The sequence below is a fragment of the Aethalodelphis obliquidens genome, unplaced genomic scaffold (assembly GCF_003676395.1).
Source record: "Aethalodelphis obliquidens isolate GAN/ISIS:26980383/991018 unplaced genomic scaffold, ASM367639v1 scaffold45, whole genome shotgun sequence".
In the NCBI taxonomy this organism is placed as follows: Eukaryota; Metazoa; Chordata; class Mammalia; order Artiodactyla; family Delphinidae; genus Aethalodelphis; species Aethalodelphis obliquidens.
The window spans coordinates 4,839,821-4,859,064 of record NW_020837989.1 but is presented as its reverse complement, the minus strand read 5'-3'; the positions used below and the strand labels follow the sequence as shown (position 1 = coordinate 4,859,064).

The following is a 19,244-nucleotide window of genomic DNA, read 5'->3' as shown; positions in this document are numbered from 1 at the left end:
TAATCTAAAACAGGTGAAACTGAGGGCTGCAATCTGGACAGGCATAAAAAGTCACTGTTCTATCCCCCACATCTATACCCCTCTTCTTAAAAGAAAAACCTTAGATGTGTTTCCAGATCAAAGAGTAAAAACTGCAAACTGCCCTTATATGAGAATCTGAACAGGTAGTAGGTAGTGTGGCCAGTTTCTAAACCTTACTCAAGAAATACCACCCTCAGGGATCCAGGTTCAGACACAGCAACTGGGCCTGAGGCACAAATTAGGGCTGGGGACACCAGCTTTACTTACCACAACACAACTGTTTTTCTGAAATTACAGAATTACTCACTTTGGGAAGGGTTAAATGCTTCTATAAAAAGAAATATTCAAAACCTTTTCTCATCATGTTAGAACAGAATATAAGCAGAGTAACATTTTAGTGATGTTGGTGTATCTTTTTAGTCCAAATCTACTTATTTTCCTCCTTGCTAACAAACTGCCCCCTACCCCACATAAGGTGATCACATAGAAATAGTCTTGATATCAACCTGTTATAGGTTCGCTTTGCTATTTCTGTGGTCTGAGAAGATATTGGGGCTCACATTTGCAAAACTAAATAAAAGGATCAACTGACACGATTATTATATTTTATTTAAAGGTTTTAAAAGATAAGGGGCAGAGCTCACAAAAGTTACCTGAATCATTAAAACCCACAAAGTTGGAGAATTTTTTTTTAAAAGAGTGGATACCAAAATAGCTTTCAGGAAGAAGATAACCTATAAGTCTTTTAGATTGTTGAACAAAGCAAAAGAAGGCTTAAGATATGAAAGATAAAAGTTATATTTATAAACATGCTAAAGAATACATTAAAAGAAACAAAAAAGAATGAGGAAAAATAAACTGTCTTAATCCTGTTATACATAAACATCATTTCTATGGGACTCTACAGTCCACTTCAACAATATTCAAACAACAAAATCCCCATCATTGAAAGAGCTTCAACACTCCTTTGGAGTTGGCTATTACAGAATTTATCCTGCATATCGAGTATGCATGAAAAACATCCTGGAGACTCAGAATATCTGCAAACATGAAACTGTTTCTCTAAATTGCATTTATTGGTCATGAATCCCGTAAAGGGGGGTCAACTACAACTTGAAGCTTGTCATCTTGTGGTGGGAAAGCAATTTGAAGCCAAAGGGCACCTTGCTATAGTTCATTCATGTGGCTCTAAGTATATTCTATAAGCTTCTCTTCAATGCCAAATATCTACTGAGAATTAAAGAGGAGATGAAACTTTCTAACCAATTCTAAGAATTCATGTAATAAAGGGTAATCATTACAGAGTTTATATATACTCGATTTTCTTAAAGCCATAGATTTTATTATAGAGAGGAGAAAGAAAATGGCATTAATAGATCAAGCACATGAATTCCAGAATACTGAATTCCTTTTCCTCTTGCTTAACAACCAATTACATCCATGGAATGCAAAATTACAGCCACTGCAAAATTTTTAGTGTTTTGCATCTTGTCAAAGAAAGACGAATATTTTTGCCTGAGTGTCCCCTTAACCTTATGAGCTATTATTTTTTAACTTTGTATAAAACTTCTTTTCAAATAATTTATTAATTATAACAACTGGGAAGAGCAGTGTGAGGACCTGAATACTTCAACCAAGCACTGAAGGCAACAAACTTCCTTAAACATGCTCTTCTGCCTGGATTTTTATATATTAAAATAACCTTTCTCCCTCACTTCTCCAGGGGTACCCAGAAAAGAGTGGCATTTGTTGGCCATCACAAGTCTCAGCTAGAATCTTCTCTGTTCTTCAGTGTCCTGACAAAGGCCTCTGGACCTGTAGCTCATGCCTCTGGTAATTCAGTCTTGTTCTCAATAAGAGAGATCTCCAGCACAGGTAGAAGTAGCTGAAAGGCATCCTGAATGTAGGAAGCACTGTTTGATGCCTATAAGGATAAGGATTGAAAAATAAGAAAAAGAAAATACTGCAGTCACTTAAAAGAGAAAATATATTATAAGACAACAAAAAAAACAAATTAATTTTTACAATCTAACTATATCTGTAGCCTGGCAAATAAGAATACATACTTAACCATTTCACTAAACTTATAGGGGAAAGAATGATCTAGCTCTTTGTTTGTTTGTTTGTTTGTTTTGATCTAGCTCTTAAAATGATATGACAGCACCAAAAAAGAATGTCACCATTTTTGTCCAACTTGCCCATTAGAATGATAGCCATTCTTTGGCATCTTGCTCAAATACGGCATTCAAAGCTTATTTATTCCTTGATTGAATGGGTAGATCCTATCAGAGCATTTTAGTCAATTACTCAAAGAGGATTTCAGAAGGCTATGAATCCTACATCAATAGGATTTCTAGTCCATTGTGATTGTTCTTCTTCCATGGACTCAACGTAATCAGTGAACATGCGACAGGTGCTCACAAAAGATAAAGAAGGAATACTGCTTTTAAAGATGATAAAGTACAGATATGTTTCTGTGTACTACAAGAGACATATGAAAAACTTGGAATCATTATGCTCAGAGTTTGCCAGACTTCATTTATATCTGACAAGTTCTGACTTTCCAGAAGCGTAAGAGTTCATTACCTTAAAATAAAAATGTATAATTTCAAGGACAAGAGTGTTTCAAATCTGTAAGCAAGAACAACCAACTAATAACAAAAGGGTAACCATATCAAATGAGCTTACCTTGTTTTGATTTATCAATGGCAAGAACCCCTGTTTAAACTTCAGTGTGACGTTTGATACCAAGTTTTGCAGCCAAAAGAGACCTCACAGCACATCTAGTTAAATCTCTTATTTTGTATATAAAGATAACAAGATTGCCAAGAAGGTAAACCCCTGGTCCATGGTCATAGTGCAAATCAGGGGAGACCTAGGACAGGACTGGGCTCCTGGTTTGCAAACTTCTTTCATCTCTACCACTCTGCCATCTACTAAATCATACACTTATTTTTTTAAAATTGCTTAAGTGATCAGAATAATTTCCCTGACTATTAAAGGAAAACTATGCAGTTAAGGAATGAAAGGCATTTCTTCATCGGTAATTTTAAAAGAATCTAAAACTAAAGAAGTAACACTCTGGTGGCAAAAATTTTTTTTCAATTCATATTTAAAACCTAACTGATTATCAAATATATTTTCTCCCCTCAGACTTAGATAAATATGTTTTAAACAAATCATCAAACATCTAAATTTCTGCACAATTAATTTACAAGATAGTTCGTTTTTTTTTTTATCTTTCACTTTTTCTGTCTTCTGTGATTTTCTCTTTTTATCAATATAAATTTATTTATTTATTTTTGGCTGCGTTGGGTCTTCATTGCTGCACGCGGGCTTTCTCTAGTTGCGGCGAGCAGGGGCTACTCTTCATTGCGGTGTGCGGGCTTCTCATTGCGGTGGCTTTTCTTGTTGTGTAACATGGGTTCTAGGCATGCAGGCTTCAGTAGTTGCGGCACACAGGCTTAGTAGTTGTGGCTTGCGGGCTCTAGATCACAGCTCAGTAATTGTGGTGCACAGGCTTATTAGTTGCTCTGCTTCCCGGACCAGGGCTCGAACCCACGTCCCCTGCATTGGACCAGGGCTCAGACCTGTGTCCCCTGCATTGGCAGGTGGATTCTTAACCACTGTGCCACCAAGGAAGTCCTAAGATAGAGTTCTTAAATCATGGAATCCAGAAAGCATCATACATGGCAGCAATATAATCCATCCATGGACTTAAACCACCTACCTTCTTAAATCTAATGAACTGACACGGATTATGTAAACACAGGTAGCTTTTTGACATAATAAAGCAAATTTCTGCGCAAGAAAATGACAAAATGTTTTGTTTTCTTTTGTTTTGTTTTGTAACTAATCTCCTCTGCATAAACCTTACTCCTTTAAGGAGCAGTGCTAGCCTATTTGTAATTTTCAGCGCATCATGTTTACTAGCTAGTCTCCAGAAGATGTTTCATTAATGAGAATTGTCCATTAATTACAAAGGGGTAGTACTAAGTAATGACAGCCTACCGCTTCTTCCACTGCACTTTACCTGGCACCTTCATCTTTATGGTTTATAATTAATGAACAGGAAATACGATAAAATATACACCATTTTGGTCATATCTGCATCAACACGCTAAACTAGTGAAAAAAACAAAAAATGAAAACTTAAAGAGTTATTAATACATAATGCCCTAGAAGTTAGAGACTTAAAAAACAATTAGTACTACTAACCTCTAGAAATACTGCAGTGATTAACGGATTAAGGACGTCTGCCTTTTCCTTGACCTAGAACAAAGGATAATGTGTTAAGCGAGCATAGCACATTAAAAAACAATAGGTAAAATATGATGATTGGTTCAAGATGGCGGAGTAGAAGGACATGCTCTCACTCCCTCCTGCGAGAGCACCGGAATCACAACTAACTGCTGAACAATCATCGACAGGAAGACACTGGAGCTCACCAAAAAAGATACCCTACATCCAAAGACGAAGGAGAAGCCACAATGAGATGGTAGGAGGGGCACATCACAATAAAATCAAATCCCATAACTGCTGGGTGGGTGACTCACAAACCAGAGAACATGTAACCACAGAAGTCCACCCACTGGAGTGAAGGTTCTGAGCCCCACGTCAGCCTTCCCAACCTGGGAGTCCGGCAACGGGAAGAGGAATTCCTAGAGAATCACACATTGAAGGTTAGCGGGATTTGACTGCAGGACTTCGACAGAACTGGGGGAAACAGAGACTCCACTCCTGGAGGGCAGACACAAAGTAGTGTGTGCATCAGTACCCAGGGGAAGGAGCAGTGACCCCAGGGGAGACTGAACCAGACCTACCTGCTAGTGTTGGAGGGTCTCCTGCAGAGACGGGGGTGGCTGTGTCTCACTGTGAGGACAAAGACACTGGCAGCAGAAGTTCTGGGACGTACTCCTTGGCGTGAGCCATCCCAGAACCCGCCATTAGCCCCACCAAAGAGCCCGGATAGGCTCCAGTGTTGGGTCGCCTCAGGCCAAACAACCAACAGGGAGGGAACCCAGCCCCACCCATCAGCAGACAAGCGGATGAAAGTTTTACTGAGCTCTGCCCACCCGAGCAACAGCCAGCTCTACCCACCACCAGTCCCTCCCATGAGGAAACTTGCACAAGCCTCTTAGATAGCCTCATCCACCAGAGGGCAGACAGCAGAAGCAAGAAGAACTACAATCCTGCAGCCCGTGGAACTAAAACCACATTCACAGAAAGATAGACGAGATGAAAAGTCAGAGGGCTATGTACCAGATGAAGGAACAAGAAAAAACCCCAGAAGAACAACTAAATGAAGTGGAGATAGGCAACCTTCCAGAAAAAAACATTCAGAATAATGATAGTGAAGATGATCCAGGACCTCAGAAAAAGAATGCAGACAAAGATACAGAAGATTCAAGAAATGTTTAACAAAGACCTAGAAGAATTAAAGAACAAACAGAGGTGAACAATATAATAACAAATGAAAAATACACTAGAAGGAATCAATAGCAGAATAACTGAGGCAGAAGAATGAATAAGTGACCAGGAAGACAGAATGGTGGAATTCACTGCTGTGGAACAGAATAAAGAAAAAAGAATGAAAAGGAATGAAGACAGCCTAAGAGACCTCTGGGACAACATTAAAAGCAACAACACTCACATTATAGGGGTCCCAGAAGTAGAAGAGAGAGAGAAAGGACCCAAGAAAATATTTTAAGAGATTATAGTTGAAAACTTCCCTAACATGGGAAAGGAAATAGCTACCCAAGTCCAGGAAGTGCAGAGAGTCCCATACAGGATAAATCCAAGAAGAAACATGCCGAGACACATAGTAATCAAATGGGCAAAAAATAAAGACAAAGAAAAATTATTGAAAGCAGCAAGGGAAAAATGACAAATAACATACAAGGGAACTCCCATAAGGTTAACAGCTGATTTCTCAGCAGAAACTCTACAAGCCAGAAGGGAGTGGCATGAGATCTTGAAAGTGATGAAAGGGAAGAACATACAACCAAGATTACTCTACCCGGCAAAGATCTCATTCAGATTCGACGGAGAAATCAAAAGCTGAACAGACAAGCAAAAGCTAAGAGAATTCAGCACCATCAAACCAGCTCTGCAACAAATGCTAAAGGAACTTCTCTAGGTGGGAAACAAAAGAGAAGAAAAGGACCTACAAAAACAAACCCAAAACAATTAAGAAAATGGTAATAGGAACATACATATCAATAATTACCTTAAATGTGTGAATGGATTAAATGCTCCAACCAAAAGACACAGGCTCGCTGAATGGATACAAAAACAAAACCCATGTATATGCTGTCTACAAGAGACCCACTTCAGACCTAGGGACACATACAGACTGAAAGTGAGGGGATGGAAAAAGATATTCCATGCAAATGGAAATCAAAAGAAAGCTGGAGTAGCGATATTCATATCAGATAAAATAGACTTTAAAATAAAGAATGTTACAAGAGACAAGGAAGGACACTACATAATGATCAAGGGATCAATTCAAGAAGAAGATATAACAATTATAAATATATATGCACCCAACATAGGAGCACCTCAATACATAAGGCAACTTCTAACAGCTATAAAAGAGGAAATCAACAGTAACACAGTAATAGTGGGGGACTTTTAACACCTCACTTACACCAATGGACAGATCATCCAAACAGAAAATTAATAAGGAAACAGAAGCTTTAAATGATACAAGAAACCAAATAGATTTAATTGATATTTATAGGACATTCATTCCTAAAACAGCAGATTACACTTTCTTCTCAAGTATGCACAGAACATTCTCCAGGATAGATCACATCTTGGGTCAGAAATCAAGCCTCAGTAAATTTAAGAAAATTTAAATCATATCAAGCATCTTTTCTGACCACAATGCTATGAGATTAGAAATCAATTACAGGGAAAAAACGTAAAAAACACAAACACATGGAGGCTGAACAATACATTACTAAACAACCAAGAGATCACTGGAGAAATCAAAGAGGAAATCAAAAAATACCTAGAGACAAGTGACAATGAAAACATGACAATCCAAAACCTATATAGCATGCAGCAAAAGTAGTTCTAAGAGGGAAGTTTACAGCAATACAAGCCTCAAGAAACAAGAAAAATCTCAAGTAAATAATCTAACCTTACACCTAAAGGAACTAGAGAAAGAAGAACAAACAAAACCCAAAGTTAACAGAAGGAAAGAAATCATAAAGATCAGAGTAGAAATAAATGAAATAGAAACAAAGAAAACAATAGCAAAGATCAATAAAACTAAAAGCTGGTTCTTTGAGAAGATAAACAAAATTGATAAACATTAGCCAGACTCATCAAGAAAGAGAGGGAGAGGACTCAAATCCGTAAACTTAGAAATGAAAAAGGAGAAGTTACAACAGACACCGCAGAAATACAAAGCACCCTAAGAGACTACTACAAGCAACTCTATGCCAATAAAATGGGCAACCTGGAAGAAATGGACAAATTCTTAGAAAGGTATAACCTTCCAAGACTGAACCAGGAGGAAATAGAAAATATGAACAGACCAATCACAAGTAATGAAATTGAAAATGTGATTAAAAATCTTCCAACAAACAAAAATCCAGGACCAGATGGCTTCACAGGTGAATTCTATCAAACATTTAGAGAAGAGCTACCACCCATCCTTCTCAACCTATTCCAAAAAATTGCAGAGGAAGGAACACTCCTAAACTCATTCTATGAGGCCACCATCACCCTGATACCAAAACCAGACAAAGATACTACAAAACAAGAAAATTACAGACCAATATCACTGATGAATATAGATGCAAAAACCCTCAACAAAATACTAGTAAACAGAAACCAACAACATATTAAAAATATCATACACCATGATCAAGTGGGATTTATCCCAGGGATGCAAAGATTCTTCAATATATGCAAACAGATCAATGCAATACACTATATTAACAAACTGAAGAATAAAAACCATATGATCATCTCAATAGATGTAGAAAAAGCTTTTCACAAAATTCAACACCCATTTATGACAAAAGCTCTCCAGAAAGCGGGCATAGAGAGAACCTACCTCAACATAATAAAGGCCATATATGACAAACCAACAGCAAACATCATCCTCAATGGTGAAAAACTGAAAGCATTTCCTCTAAGATTAGGAACAAGACAAGAATGTCCACACTCACCTCTATTATTCAACATAGTTTTGGAAGTCCTAGCCATGGCAATCAGAGAAGAAAAAGAAATAAAAGGAATATAAATTGGAAAAGAGGAAGTAAAACTGTCACTGTTTGCAGATGACGTGATACTATACATAGAGAATCCTAAAGATGCCACCAGAAAACTATTAGAGCTAATCAATCAATTTGGTAAAGTTGCAGGATACAAAATTAATGCACAGAAATCTCTTGCATTTCTATACACTAATGATGAAAAATCTGAAAGAAAATTAAGGAAACACTCCCATTTACCACTGCAACAGAAAGAATAAAATACCTAGGAATAAACCTACCTAGGGAGACAAAAGACCTGTGTGCAGAAAACTATAAGACACTGATGTAAGAAATTAAAGATGATACAAACAGATGGAGAGGTATACCATGTTCTTGGACTGGAAGAATCAATATTGTGAAAATGCCTATACTACCCAAAACAATTTACTGATTCAATGCAATCCTTATCAAATTAGCAATGGCATTTTTTACAGAAGTAGAACAAAAAATCTTAAAATTTGTATGGAGACACAAAAGACCCTGAATAGCCAAAGCACTCTTGAGGGAAAAAAATCAGAGCTGGGGGAATCAGACTCCCTGACTTCAGACTATACTACAAAGCTACAGTCATCAAGACTATATGGTACTGACACAAAAACAGAAATATAGATCAATGGAACAGGATAGACAGCCCAGAGATAAACCCATGCACCTATGGTCAACTAATCTATGACAAAGGAGGCAAGGATATACAATGGAGAAAAGACAGTCTCTTCAGTAAGTGGTGGTGGGAAAACTGGACAGCTACATGTTAAAGAATGAAATTAGAACACTCCTTAAACACCATACATAAAAATAAACTCAAAATGGATTAGAGACCTAAATGTAAGACCAGACACTATAAAACTCTTAGAGGAAAACATAGGAAGAACACTCTTTGACATAAATCACAGCAAGATCCTTTTTGATCCACCTCCTAGAGTAATGGAAATAAAAACAAAAATAAACAAATGGGACCTAATGAAACTTAAAAGCTTTTGCAAAGAAAACTACAAACAAGACGAAAAGACAGCCCTCAGAATGGGAGAAAATATTTGCAAATGAATCAATGGACAAAGGATTAATCTCCCAAATATATAAACAGCTCATGTAGGTCAATATTAAAAAAAAAAAAAACCCAATCCAAAAATGGGCAGAAGACCTAAATAGACATTTCTCCAAAGAAGACATACAGATAGCAAAGAAGCACATGAAAAGCTGCTCAATATCACTGATTATTAGAGAAATGCAAATCAAAACTACAATGATGTATCACCTCACACCAGTCAGAATGGGCATCATCAGAAAATCTACAAACAACAAATGCTAGAGGGTGTGGAGAAAAGGGAACCCTCTTGCACTGTTGGTGGGAATGTAAATTGATACAGCCACTATGGAGAACAGTATGGAGGTTCCTTAAAAAACTAAAAATAGAATTACCATATGACCCAGCAATCCCGCTACTGGGCATATATCCAGGAAAACCATAATTCAAAAAGAGTCATGCACCCCAATGTTCATTGCAGCACTATTTACAATAGCCAGGTCATGGAAGCAACCTAAATGCCCATTGACAGACGAATGGATAAAGAAGATGTGGTATATATATATATATACAATGGAATAATACTCAGCCAAAAAAGGAACGAAATTGGGTCATTTGTAGAGACGTGGATGAATCTAGAGACTGTCATACAGAGTGAAGTAAGTCAGGAAGAGAAAAACAAATATCGTATATTAATGCATATATGTGGAACCTAGAAAAATGGTACAGATGAACCGGTTTGTAGGGCAGAAACTGAGACACAGATGTAGACAACAAATGTATGGACACCAAGGGGGGAAAGACGTGGGCGGTGGTGGTGGTGGTGTGATGAACTGGGAGATTGAGATTGACGTGTATACACTAATATGTATAAAATGGATAACTAATAAGAACCTGCTGTATAAAAAAATACATTAAATAGAATTCAAAAATTCAAAAATAAATAAAGTATGACTCCACTTTGAAACACACCCACACATACCCAAAAATAAATATAAGCATAGAGAAAGTCTGGATCAGACTCAAGAAGGGCTTTAAATTTCCTTCTATCCAAATTGAGAGTGTATGCCTTTGTAGTTTTTTGTTTGTTTGTTTTTGTTTTTCGGTACGCGGGCCTCTCACTGTTGTGGCCTCTCCCGTTGCGGAGCACAGGCTCTGGACGTGCAGGCTCAGCAGCCATGGCTCACGGGCCCAGCCGCTCTGTGGCATGTGGGATCTTCCCGGACCGGGGCATGAACCCATGTCCCCTGCATTGGCAGGCAGACTCTCAACCACTGTGCCACCAGGGAAGCCCTGCCTTTGTAGTTTTTACTAACTTTAAAAAGTATATTCATTTTGGAAGGGAGATAGAAATGGTATATTTGACCACAAAAACTTTAGAAAAATTTTAAAACAAAATATACAGATATGAAACACGCGCTCAAAATACTCAACTCGTTTTTAAGATGGGCTGTTTGGAAAATGTGGAGACAAATAATGCAAATTTAATACTTGCATGTGTTAGCATCTTAGAGTTGACTTGCTGGGTTAAAGTATCTTTATGAAACACATGGAAAACTTTAGCCTCAGAAGATTAACTTCAGGAAACCCAGAAGCTCTTTTAAAGAAAATACTAAGAGGAAAAGAGAAACTATATCACAGAATTATCCCTTATAGGAAAAATCTAAACTCAAAGTGAGAAGAATTAATTTGGGCCATGCTTTTACCTAAAATAAATTTAAGGGCCCAGAATAACTTTGCTGCCACACTGACCCTTATACCCTTAACTACATGCTGATTTTTTTTAATTGAGGTATAATTGACATACAACACTATACTAATTGCATATGTACAAACTAATGATTTACTATCTGCATACATGGCAAAATGATGATAATAAGACCAGTCAACATCCATCACTATACACAGTGAAGTAATTTTTTTTCTCGTGATGACAACTTTTAAGATCTACTGTCTTAGCAACTTTCAAATATGCAATACAGTATTATTAACTATAGGTATCATGACGTACATGACATCCCCAATGCTGTACATGCTGTACGTTATTTATTTTATAAATGGAAGTTTGTACCTTTTGATCCCCTTCACCCATTTCACCCAGCCCTCACCTTTGCCTCTGGCAACCACCTATCTGTTCTCTGTATGTATGAGTTTGGTGTACTACAAAGTGATTTTTATCTGTCCATTTAAAATGCCCTTGATTTTATGCCAATTCATGATTACTGATGTCTGAATCATCTTCCATAGTTCACACACCTTCAGTAAATTTTTACAATTCCTTAAAACAAAACAAAAAAACTTTAGCTTTAATTACAACTCTCCTACTGGCTGGCAACTGTAAAATGTGAGAGTTGCCATAGTCTAAGTAAGGCGCTGCCCCTTTAAACTAGAATCCAACTTTGGGATTTTTATCTTATCAAGGTCTACATTCTCAGTACAGGTCTTGAGAGCAAGCAGCACAAAATATACTGAAGACTGTATAAAAAAGAACAACGAGTTGCAAAATTCAGTTAGACATAGACAAACTGATTCTAAAATTCATATGGAAATGCATAGGGCCCCCAATAGACAAAAAAATCTTGAAAAAGAAGAAGAAAGTTGGAAGACTTACACTTCTTGATTTCAAAACTTACTACAAAGCTACAGAAATCAAGACAGTATGGCACTGGCATAGGATACCACAGATCAATGGAACTGAAATAAGAGCCCAGAAACAAATCCCTATGACTATGGTCAATTGATTTTAGACAAAAAGGGCCAAGACAATTCAACAAGGAGAAACTTTTCAACAAATGGTGCTGGGACAACTGGATATCCACATGAAAAAAAAAATGTTGGGCCCCTACCTCACACCATACACAAAAATTAACTCAAAATATATAATAGACGTAAACATAAGAGCTGCAACATAAGACTCTTAGAAAAAAACATGAATAAATCCTCATGATCTTGGGTGAGGCAATGATTCTTTAGATACAATACCAAAAGAAGATAAAAGATAAAAGAGAATATTGACAAGTTGGACTCTATCACTATTCACTATCAAGAAAGTGAAAGGACCGCCCATGGACTGGGAGAAAATATGTGCATATCATATGTCTGGTAAGGAACTTGTATCCAGAGAAAATAAAGAACTTCTATAACTCAATAATAAATAGTAAATAAGAAAAAGACAAATAATTAAAATCAGAATAAATTATAAAATAAAAAACCCAAATTATAAAATAATAATAAAAAGACAACCCAATTTAAAAATAGGCAAAGGACTGGAAAAGACACTTCTCTACAGAAGACATACAAATGGCTAACAAGCATGTGAAAAGATGCTCAACATCATCAGCCACCAGGGAAATGCAAATAAAACCCATAATGAGATAACACTTCATACCTACTAGGTCTGGTAAAAGTTTAAAAAACAAAAACAAAGACACAAAACCAGACAATAGCAAGTGTCAACAAGGATGTGGAGAAACTGGAACTCTCATACATTGCTGGCAGGGGTGTAAAATGGTGCAACTACTTTGGAAAACAGTCTGACAGTTCCTTAATGGTCCATATTACCCATATGACCCAGAAATTCCACTCCTAGCTATCCACCCAAGAGAAATAAAAACATACATGCATGCTCATAGTAATATTATTCATTACAACCAAGAAGAGTAAACAATCCAAATGCCTATCAACTGATGAATAGATAAATCATCTATGTATCCATATCTATATCATCCATATGATAGAATGTTATTAGGTAATAAAAGGAAATACTGATACAATGTGGATGAACGTCAAAAACATTATGCTAAGTGAAAGAAAACAGACACAAAATACCATAATATTGTATGATCCCATTTATATTAGATGCCCAGAATAGGCAAATCTATAGACAGAAAGTAGATTAGTGTTGCTTAAGGCTAGAAGAATGTGGAGGGGAAGGGAATGGTAAGTGACTGCCAATGGTATGAGGTTTTCTGGGAGATGATGAAAACGATCTAAAATTAGATTTTGGTGACTGTTGCATGGCTCTGTAAATATATTAAAAACCATTGAAACGTACACTTAAATGGGAAAAATTTTATGATATGTAAACTATATCTTAATAAAGCTGTTCTAAAAACAAAACAAAACAGACATTAGCCCAATAAAAATCATGAATTCTTACCCCAGCAGTTGTTAGGCAGGTGGTGAACTCTTTAGACAGAGAGGACAACTCTTTACACAACACAACTGTCATCCTAGGAAAGAAGGGAAAAAAGGAGAAACAGGTCCTAGGTCCCCATATATGTTCCAACAGGTCCTAGGTCCCCATATATGTTCAACTACATATATGGGGACCCATGTTATAGGAGGAGAAGGTTCAGTCCTTAGAGAAATACTTTTCTACAAAATTCTCTAGAAAATACTATGCTTTCAAATTAAATCAAAGGAAATAACTAAGATACATTTTAAGGAGACAAGGTCATACTTAAAAGATCCTACATTCCATTTAGAAATATAGTTAAATTAAATATTTATTCATTCATTAGACAAATACTTACTGAAAGGCTTCTATGTACCAGGTACTTCTGAGCACTGGGGATATATTAGTAAACAAGCAAAGCACCAGTTTTCATGAATACTAACTTAGTTGCTGATTGACAGGGATACTATAAATATAGAAAGAGATGGATGTTTGTATATGTTTATAGTTATATATGTATACATTTATACACACACAAAAGTATACATATATTTATATATATAATATGTACTAGATGGTGATATGAAAGCAAGTAAAGAATTCGAAAATGTAACAGGGAAATGCAAATCAAAGCCACATGAGGCAGCAACATGGATGGACCTACAGATCGTCATACTGAGTGAAGTAAGTCAGACACAGAATGACAAATATCATATAATATCGCTTATATGTGGAATCTTAAAAAAAAAAAAGAGTAAAAATGAACTTATTTACAAAACGGAAGTAGAGTCATGGATGTAGAAAACAAACTTATGGCTACCAGGGGATGTGGAGCAGGGGGGTGGTGGGGGTGGAGCGATAAACTGGGAGGTTGGGACTGGTGAATACACACTACTATATATAAAATAGATAACTAATAATAACCTGCTGTATGGCACAGGGAACTCTACTCAATGCTCTGCAATAGCCTACATGGGAAAATAATCTCCAAAAAAAAGAATGGATGTATGTATATGTACAACTGATTTACTGTGCTGTACAGCTGAAACTAGCACAACATTGTAAATCAACTATACACCAATAAAAATTTAAAAAACAAACAAAAAAACACACGAGATACCATCTCACACCTGTCAGAATGGCTATCAACAAAAAGAACACAAATAACAAATGTTGGTGAGGACATGGAAAAAAGGGAACCCTTGTACACTGTTGGTGGGAATGTAAATTGGTGCAGCCATTGTGAAAAGTACTATGGAGGTTTCTCAAAAAACTAAAAATAGAACTACCATATGACCCAGGAATTCCACTCCTGGGTATATATCAAAAAAACAAAAACACTAATTCGAAAAGATACATGCGCTCCAATGTTCACAGCAGCATTATTCACAATCGCCAAGATATGGAAGTAACCTAAGTGTCCATCAACAGATGAATGGATAAAGAAGATGTGGTATATATACACAATGGAATACTACTCAGCCATAAAAGAGAACGAAATTTTGCCATCTGCAGCAACATGGACGGACTTGGAGGGCATTTATGCTAAGTGAAATAAGTCAGACAGAGAAAGACAAATACTGTATGAAATCACTTATATGAGGAATCTAAAAAATACAACAAACTAGTGAGTATACCAAAAAAGAAGCAGACTCACAGATATGGAGAACAAACTAGTGGTTACCAGTGCGGAGAGGGAGGGAGGGGCAATATAGGGGTGGGGAAGTGGGAGGTACAAACTACTGGGTGTAAGACAAGCTCAAGGATGGGGAATATAGCCAATATTTTGTAATAACAACATGGGGAATATAACCAATATTTTGTAATAACTGTGAATGGAAGGTAACCTTCAAAAATTTTATAAGACTTTTTTTATTAAAAAATAAATTAAAAAATAAAACAAAATAAAAATCCTACCCTTGAGGAGGTTAAACTGATCAATGTAATAGTGAATTAGAGTTAGAGAAAAGAAAAAAAGAATGAGAAAATGGTAGAAGATAGTATTAGGGTGGTGAAAAAGGACTCTCTAAGAAGTAAAGGAAATTCAGTGAAGGAAAGAGCCATGACTGGAAGAGCATTCCATGCAGTGGAAATAGCTAGTTTTCTAAAGAATAGTCTGCTTTGGGATTGTGAATCCCTCATCCTAAGGATGTTTAAGACAAAACTAGGCCCCTCCTTACGGGATGTTGTAGAGGGGCAGTGAAACCGTAGGTGAAGAAATGGCCGAGAGAACATCAAGGGTCCCTTCCAATCCTAACACACTAGACACTCTCACTCATGTTTTTTCCTCCAATGAAAATTCTCATTATTTAATTAGGAGATTTATTTAGAAAACAGTAAGGGTTTTTTTCCTCCTGTGACTACCTACATTCTATCATTTTTCAAATTTTTGTTCAAAACCAGCAATATACTGGAAAAATACGGTTTGAAACTTAGATAGACCTGGGTTTAAATCCCAGTCTGCACAACCGGGGCATAATTCACTTAACTTCTCTTATGTTTGTGTTTCCTCATTTTTAAAGCTGGACTGATTATTTATCTTGAGGGTTGTTTTTAAAGATTAGAAATGATACACATAAATCCCTTAGCATGGCACCTGGCATATAATTAGCACTCAATAACCAACAACTGTTATTAAGAACTGAGGTTATTAGAACTATTTTCTGTTTTCACTTAAGCAAAATTCTACTTCAATTAAGGTCAGTGATCTGAAAAAAAAAAAACTAGTTTTCCGAGTATGAGTTGGTTAATAAAAAAGGGCAGATTTATAATATAGATTTATGGCTCAATGAAAATAAACAACACCCTTGGCTACTTATTAAGTAAAACCCAAAATGAACAAACCTCTAAGATGTGAATGGTGCAATGTGAACAGCATCTTACTGAGAGGAAAGTTTCTAAAACTTTGGAAAGAAACTGAGAAAGCTCTTTCAGCAAACTGTCATTTAGAGGGATACTCATTACACTTACTGGGAAAGGGCTCTGCTCCTTTCTATGGCTGTTACTTCCTGCTTCCTGCCATGCAGAACCAGAGCCGCTGTTTTGTGAAACAGTTCAATTGAGCAGGCAGTCAGTTCTGCTAGGCTCCTGATTGCAAATGCATGGATATCCTGGACGGAAAAACAAAACAAAGCATAACAACACAGAGCATTGTTTTTTTTAATACAAGAGGAAATGACACCACCCTGCTTCTCCCATACTGAAGTATACAATATCTTAAAAGCAACAGAGACTAATAGCTGCCCTTCAATAAACCTCCTCTTCTTCCATAGTAGCTATATAATTTTATAACTGGGCTCATAGCTATAAAAACAGAGGCTCCCCTGAAATCAGGTGTGACCATGTGACTAAGTTTTAGCCAAAAGATTTGAATAAAAAGTGTCATGTGCAGCTTCTGGGAACCTTCTCATGACGCCACATACATGCACCCTTTGTCTCCTTTTCTTCACTCCTTGCATCCTATAGTCTAGAACTAAGATGTTGCGATCTTGGATCACAAGGTAGAAATTATGGATAGCAGTACAACAAAATAGGTGCTTACGTCCCTAATTGCGATACCACATTAAAAAAAAAAAAAGCCTTAGTTGTTTTCATTACCTCTATTGAATTGTTATTGATTTGCTCAATTTTTTCTGCTTCCAACTGTTTTTTTCCTTCTTCCTTCTCTTCTAATGGTTTGGCCAGAGATGTCCTGATCCATTCACAGGCTGTATTTCTTGCCTAAATAAGAAAAAGATTATAGTTGGCCCTCCATCTACACAGCTTCCACATCTTCAGATTCAACCAACCACAGTTTGAAAATATTCGGGAAAAAAAAAAAAAATCCAAAAAGTTCCAAAAAGCAAAACCTAAATTTGCCAAGTACTGGCAACTTAAATAGCATTTACATTGTATGTACAACTATTTGCACAGCATTTACACTGTATTAGGTATTATAAGCAATCAAGAGGTGATTTAACATATACCAGAGGATGTATGTAGGTTATATGCAAATACCACACCATTTTATATCAGGGACTTGAGCATCCCTCAATTTTGGTATCAACAGGGGGCCCTGGAACCAGGATACCTCTGAGGATATCAAGGGATGACTGTACAGTCCATCAGCAATTCGATTCAGCTCACCAAGATTACTGTGCACCCACCAGGAACATTTTAGCATCATGGAAGTCAGTGTTCTTGTTCTCACCCAAACAAACATACCATCTAGCTTTTCAGTACTTAACTTACTAGATCTCCTTACAACACTTAACATTTGTGACCACACATTCCCTCTAATCCTTTGGCTTTTTTTAAACTGAGGTGTACCTTACACACAGTAAAGTGTGCAAATGTTCAGAGCATGACAGGTTACATGTGTATATGCCTGTGTAACTGTGACCCAGATCAGGATACAGAACTTTCCCATCACTCTAGGAAGTCCCCCATACCCCTTCTTAGTCCCAAATAGCAGCCTTGGCTCTCTACTTATCTCACCCTACTCCCTCCCCTCTCCATCGATCCTATTTCAGTAATTTTAACTATTCCCTACCTGCTGCTGACTCCTGAATCCTTATTCCCAGCACTAACTTCTGAAAACAACATATTCCAACTCCCTTCTGGACATACGCATCAGGATATCTTATAGGCATCTGTCTCACAAATAACATGTGCAAAATTTAAATTCATCATCTTTCTCTCCCTGTCCCTAAATTTTTCATCCTCTCTTATTCCCTTGAGCTTTAGAAGAACCACCATATACCAGTCATCCAAGCCAAAATACACGAGCCATCCTAGATTCTTCCTTTCCAATCACCAAGATAGTCTGATTTTACCGTACGTATTTCTCCACTTTGCTCTTCCTCTCTATTACCACCACTTAAGTTCAAATCTACTCTATGGCAAGAGCACTCTGATTGGTCTCCCTGCTTCTGATATGGCTCCTCTTAAATCCATCTTCCATAATGGTACCAGTGATCTATCTAAGCCCATAGCTGATCACTCTGCTTTTCTTCAATGGCTCTCCATCCACTAGATCATGCTCTTTGACATGATCTAAAAAATGCCCATGACCTACTCTACCTACTTCTCTAGCTTCATCTCTTACCACTTCCCACTTTATGATCTGGTAATAATGACCTGTAATATGCCTGTTCTTTGTTCATGGTATTCCCTTAGTCCAAAGTGTCATTTCCATTTTTTTTTTTCCCTAAATCAAGGCAACTCAATTTTTTTTCAATCCTCCACCCAAACACTGTCTGCTCCAAGTAACTTTCAAAGGCATCACAGGAGATTGGGCACTCCAACAACCCTTTTCTGTACGTCCACAGTCCCCTAAGTACACCTTCAACTTAGTACTTACCAAAATACACTGGAATTAACTATGTGTTATCTCCTAAATAAACTACATTATTACAGAACAGTGGTAGTATCTTATTTGGATTAGTGCACCCAGATGTTCCCTATAGCGTTGAGAGATATCTACTGTTTTTACCTAGTTGGCATATATATCTCCTTTCTTTTGGTAGTAAGTTCTAGATTTTTCTCAGTTCATGTGGTTTGGATGGGGTTACTTTCATCCTCTGACTCCAAGGGTTGGCAAATGATTCAGGTTTAGCTACCAAGAAATTAATCCCCCTGTCTATACAGTAATTAGTTCATGGATGGAAAAGTGACCCAAGCTAGGTCAATGGGCATCAGCCTCAGGACATCTCATAAAATTACTGGGAAAGGGAAGTCCTCTTTCTGTTGGAGTTACTCAACTGGAAAA

At 37.0% G+C, this 19,244-nt stretch overlaps 1 protein-coding gene across 2 annotated transcripts in view; it reads right to left on the bottom strand.

Moving 5' to 3' along the window:
- Positions 1–612: 612 nt before the first annotated feature.
- FAM114A2 (family with sequence similarity 114 member A2) overlaps positions 613–19,244 on the bottom strand; it is a 38,211-nt gene continuing 19,579 nt past the window's right edge. For both annotated transcript variants that reach the window (XM_027081479.1, XM_027081480.1), the window contains exons 10-14: positions 17,093–17,215; positions 16,466–16,605; positions 13,478–13,550; positions 4,240–4,293; positions 613–1,945 (exon numbers count right to left, since the gene is read on the bottom strand). In XM_027081479.1, the coding sequence (XP_026937280.1) occupies positions 1,844–1,945; positions 4,240–4,293; positions 13,478–13,550; positions 16,466–16,605; positions 17,093–17,215 (492 nt within the window). In that variant the 3' untranslated portion in view covers positions 613–1,843. The remainder of the gene's footprint in view (positions 1,946–4,239; positions 4,294–13,477; positions 13,551–16,465; positions 16,606–17,092; positions 17,216–19,244) is intronic.